Consider the following 5,352-nt stretch of genomic DNA (forward strand, 5'->3'; position numbering starts at 1 on the left):
AGAATAATGATAACAGAAAAATATATTAATTGTAGTCATGATAAAATAAGGGAAAATGATAACTTCTTGCAACACAACCTGCATAGTTATGTTGTCCATTTAGGACTGATTGTGAATGTAAAACATAAAACCATACAAATCTGAACACAATCTTAATATAACTTCATTAACAGATATTTTAGATATCCATGAAGTGAACTGTACATTGGATTTTAATTTCCATAATTTCTACTCAAGTACTTTATTACATGTTTAAATTATTAGGCAGATATTGTTGAAATAGCTCCTTCACTTATGCCTGCACCAACTGGAATCAAGTCTGCAAATCTGTCTTCATAATTGCCAACGCATGTAGACAGTTTTGATAAAAGTTTCTTCATATCTCTTAGAGTGGAGAAAAATGCAGGTAAACCAATGCAGAATTCATGAGTTGGGCCAAAGTCACGTCGATGTGCATATATTGCTGATGTAAAGGATGGCTTGATGACTACTGAAAGCTGGACTGAGCTACGTCAGTCATAAAACTGCACAATAGTAATGTTTTCATGCTTGTTTCTTGCAATTGTAAAATTGCCTAGCTCATCTACATGCTGAAACAGCTCCTTTTTTAATGTTAAATATTGCTGGTATCGCAGGATGCCATCAACAAATTCATCTACATTGTTGTCCGGATCATACTGGTGAATTGTGTCAAATAAACCCAAAGAATTCATCAGCCGAACAACCATCAGATTCTTTCGCTTCTTCCAGGCATGGGGTATCTGTGGGTTCATCGGTGAAGTCAATGAAGAATGACTTCCATGCTTTGTCCCACAGTGCATCTCTTGAACTGAAAATGGAGTTGCACAATATTAATTTAAAAAAATAAATTTGAAGTGTTCTAAATAGTTGTTAAAATTATGCAGTAGTTGGTTCCCAATGCTCTTTCAAACAAGGTCTAGTTACTTACTCAAGATGGGAATATTGTATTTAATAATTTACACTATACCATTGTTTTTTACATAAGAAAGGAAACAATATTAATATTTGATTATACAATTGCTTTGATATTTTAAACTTATTTCTGCAGGTACCAGATAACTACAAAATATCAACACAAAATTACTCTTTTTTTTTCAAAGACATCATTTGTGAATTTCTTACTTCCATTATTACTTACCTGCAATCGTCGAGAACAGTTGATTGAACTGATGGATAAGAATGTCAGAGAGAGAGGAAGAACTGACACCTTTTTGTTTCGGACCCCACTTTGAGTAGCCCTTCCGTCGACTGCCGATGAAAACTTTCTTTTTCCTGGGCATCTGCCAAACAAATGATAATTTATTATATAAATAGTGTAATGATAATAAAATGTTGATTCATTATTGCATAAAGTCAGGCTGCTGGTACTGTATAATAATTAAATAATATATAGCAATATAACTCAAATTCAGTAGGAAGAATAATGATAACAGAAAAATATATGAATTGTTACATGATAAATAAGGACCTTTTCCACAAATATAATCATCAAAATGAACAATAATGGAAATATGTACTTTTTTCAAATGATTAGGTGAATGAGACTTTTGTAGAATCATTTAAAGGTCACATGCAACGTAAAACACAACTTTGCAGATTCTGATACCTTTCGGTATGGACATAGCGAAACAAATAGTCAAAAATGCAAATTCAACTTATAAAGTTGAAAAATAACGCGATGAAAAAAACCGCGCGAAATCGGAGTTCAAACGTTTCACTAATTTTCCCCAGAGATTTCTGGGGAAACGGGTTTCAACAGCTGGGCTGCGCCCATAGCACGTGCGCAAGTAAATAGGTTCGCGCAGCTTGGAAGCGGGTTGTCGGGTGAATACTCGGTGAAGGCCTTGGTGTGAGCTATTTTTCTAATGTTTTGTTGATATCTCAGGCGCGAACTTTTATATGTTATGACAGTAAATTAACTGTTTATATAATTTCATTTGTCTATTTCACCCTGCGTTCTTCTTACGAGGCGCTTTCTCAGTTCGATACTTAAAAGCAATGTCATTATTTAGCGTTGACTCAGTTTCTAACTGTGATATAGATATGTCGTTGTCACAGACAAAACTCAATGTCTTGTTTTATTGACAACTATGTGTCTGCCTGCCTGTCTGCTAATGAAAATATTCAATACACAACTGCAATCACTGACCACATGCAATTCGAACTTAACACCAATCAGGCTATACACCATAAACAAAACGCATTGATTTATGGCCCGAGTTCGGTCTCTGTCACATTATGTAATTACACAGACAGGCAGGTGTGATACTTGAACACATGACATGTTATGATGTCTGTTGATTGCAAAATGTTATACACAAAAAATGAGCATGTATTTACAAAACCCATCATCTCTATATACACACACAATATGAGGCCTGAAGGCGGCATCTGCTAATGAACCAGCCGTTACACTTGAGTGCACACCCACCCGCTCTGACTGGGTTCGGTATCCCGGCTGCTTCGTTTCGAGGGAGGTAAACCCAAGTACAAAATATTGCACTTTTGATTTGCGATTATACGCTTATAATTTTGTTTATTTGTTTTTTCATAATCAGCTATGCATATTATATGTCATGAAGAAGTGATAATTGTGTTTTAATTATGTTTGATTTTTTGGTTGCATGTGACCTTTAAATATATATTCACGTCATATTAATGAACAAAATGAATGTTATGTCATCTGCTACATGATAATTGAAATGTTCAGTATACGACGCAAATATGGGTTTACGCCAAAAATCATAAAAAATAAAATACCGATCGTAGCCATATAAAAGGTGTACCACGCAAAAGAGGAAATCGCCGCGAATGTTCACATGTTTATTTTAAACATGCTAGTAATAAGCTGTTCTTGTGAAAGCGTGCGAAAATCAAGTGTTGTGGAGTAAAATATTTCGGAAAACATCATATTTCATCGCATTGCACGAGCCAAAATAAGGAATGACGCGAACACCACAGACTTATAAATGCCCCTATACAAATCTTTATCTTATTTTCTTTCATGACACCCCGGTAACTAAGGATTTGCATTGAGAATTAGTATCCGTTATTGAAAATCAAAATCGGGACTTTTGCCGATTTTACACCTCCGCCATTGTTCTCACAGAACGACGAGCACATATGACAGTTTTCATCAAATACAAAGACAAATATATGCTTAAGCACCCCTAATACACCTCTAATGCACTGTTGCAAATGTAAGTAAAGGCATGAGTATACATGAAAAAAATCAAATCTTACCTTTGCAATGAAAATCACGCTAAATCGATGACTGAAGTCAACACACGTTTTCGCCAGCTTCCGGATAGGCTGCGCAGTACAAGCCGTAGCGCTGATGGTTTTGCGCACTGGCTAGAGGGTCGTCCCTCTATTATATAGTCTCTGGTAGAACTGTATTCAGTGATGTAGGTAAAGCTTTTGATAAAAGGGTTGGTAGAACTGTATTCAGTGATGTAGGTAAAGCTTTTGAAAAAAGTGTTGGTAGAACTGTATTTAGTGATGTAGGTAAAGCTTTTGATAAAAGTGTTGGTGGAGCTGTATTCAGTGATGTAGGTAAAGCTTTTGATAAAAGTGTTAGTGGAACTGTATTCAGTGACGTAGGTAAAGCTTTTGATAAAAGGGTTGGTAGAACTGTATTCAGTGATGTAGGTAAAGCTTTTGATAAAAGTGTTGGTGGAACTGTATTCAGTGATGTAGGTAAAGCTTTTGATAAGAGGGTTGGTAGAACTGTATTCAGTGATGTAGGTAAAGCTTTTGATAAAAGTGTTGGTGGAACTGTATTCAGTGATGTAGGTAAAGCTTTTGATAAAAGTGTTGGTAGAACTGTATTCAGTGATGTAGGTAAAGCTTTTGATAAAAGTGTTGGTAGAACTGTATTCAGTGATGTAGTAAAGCTTTTGATAAAAGTGTTGGTGGGGTAGCCTAGTGGGTAAAACATCCGCTCGTCATACCAAAGACCTGGGTTTGATTCCCCACATGGGTACAATGTGTGAAGCCTATTTCTGGTGTCCCCTGTTGTAATATTGCTGGAATATTGCTAAAAGGACGTAAAACCATACGAGGGTCGGTCAAAAAGTAGTTGGCATAACCTAAGTATATTTTCGATATCCAATATTTGAAAAGCTTCCATTTTATTTTGAAGGAATCATTAGCAAAGCCATATCCAAAATTTCACATATTGTGGTAATGTGGTTAATGAGATATTAGTCATCACAACACAATGGGGTATAATATTTCTAAAAAAATTGCAGATGAAAAAGATCTGTCATTTCGTACCTCTTGGATAATGGTATGCCCTCAGATAATATCATATACAGTACAACCAGAAATTATTGCGAATTTAAGATTCTAATTATTTATATTTTTTTCATTCATTACTCATGTATTAAATGTGAATATTAGCAGAACATAACTCCAGATTCAAAGACTGGTGAACAGTTAGTAATTTTTCCTTATCCTGACTCATGCTTATTTGCTTGTCTCCTTCTTGCGAACTGTAGTGGAACACTTGTATCTCCTATTGAAGTTCCCTTCAATAAAGAACAGACGTAAAATCACTCCTGCCAAGAGTTACCCTCCCAGCTGTTAAGGCGGGAAACTGTGGCGCCACCGTCCCCACGTGCCTCACTCTCTCCTTCTTTGCCCTGTGGGCAGGTTGTGAGAGCGCGCCTGTGTCTCCTATACGGCACTATATCCTTTATTTAATTAGTTATTTTCCTCTATTATACTTTTATAGAGGTTTAGTTAGTATCCTTCAACAATATCGTTTGATATTTAATCGTATTTAGCACTGTTTATTCATGGAATTGTCCGTGTTTGTTCAATTGTTTACATTTCATGAAAACCTATTTTCGTTGTAGGTTTAGGTTCGCTGCTACAGACCCGCATTGATTGTGCCCTAGCTGCACAACAACATGTACTTCCAGCTATAGCTGTAATCTTTATCAGCATTTAATTAAAATTCAATTTAATAAATAATTTTTCTCTGTAGTACTAGCGACTATCCAGGTGACTTTCCAAGTCATGGATAAACTGGCTGAGTCCCTCACGAGCTGTCTACTGCTGTTAGACGACTTACTACCATCAAGTGACCTGCCGGAGGTATCCTCGGAGGATGGGCGTGGGATGTTGTCCGCCATTACTTCGAAGACGCTGGCTTCTACATCGGACAACCCCTCAACGCAGACGTAGAAGAAGATGCCATCCTCTGCGCAGAATGAAGCCTCACAGACATCATCCTGATGGCAGTGAGAGGGCTTCATGTTGAGCCGCTGCTGTTCATCCCAGAGATACAGCACGCAGTCCAAGGGCGACAGATGAGCGATCCCC

General features: G+C 36.8%; 1 protein-coding gene across 2 annotated transcripts; it reads right to left on the reverse strand.

Annotated features, from left to right (window-relative positions):
* Nucleotides 1-512: 512 nt before the first annotated feature.
* LOC124274164 lies at nucleotides 513-3,403 on the reverse strand. Of its 2 annotated transcripts, XR_006897879.1 has the most exons (3): nucleotides 3,265-3,403; nucleotides 1,160-1,301; nucleotides 513-829 (listed from the first exon to the last, which is right to left on the reverse strand). XR_006897879.1 is itself a non-coding variant. In XM_046709479.1 (2 exons), the coding sequence occupies exons 1-2, from the start codon at nucleotides 1,299-1,301 to the stop codon at nucleotides 513-515; spliced, it is 459 nt and encodes a 152-aa protein (XP_046565435.1). In that variant the 5' UTR covers nucleotides 1,302-1,486. The 2 variants fall into 2 exon arrangements, 1 of the variants encoding a protein (XP_046565435.1); XM_046709479.1 differs by lacking the exon at nucleotides 3,265-3,403 and having other exon boundaries at nucleotides 1,160-1,486.
* Between the last annotated feature and the right edge of the window lie 1,949 nt (nucleotides 3,404-5,352).

Source organism: Haliotis rubra, unplaced genomic scaffold (assembly GCF_003918875.1).
Source record: "Haliotis rubra isolate DU_JTF1 unplaced genomic scaffold, ASM391887v1 Scf1884, whole genome shotgun sequence".
Taxonomy (NCBI): Eukaryota; Metazoa; Mollusca; class Gastropoda; order Lepetellida; family Haliotidae; genus Haliotis; species Haliotis rubra.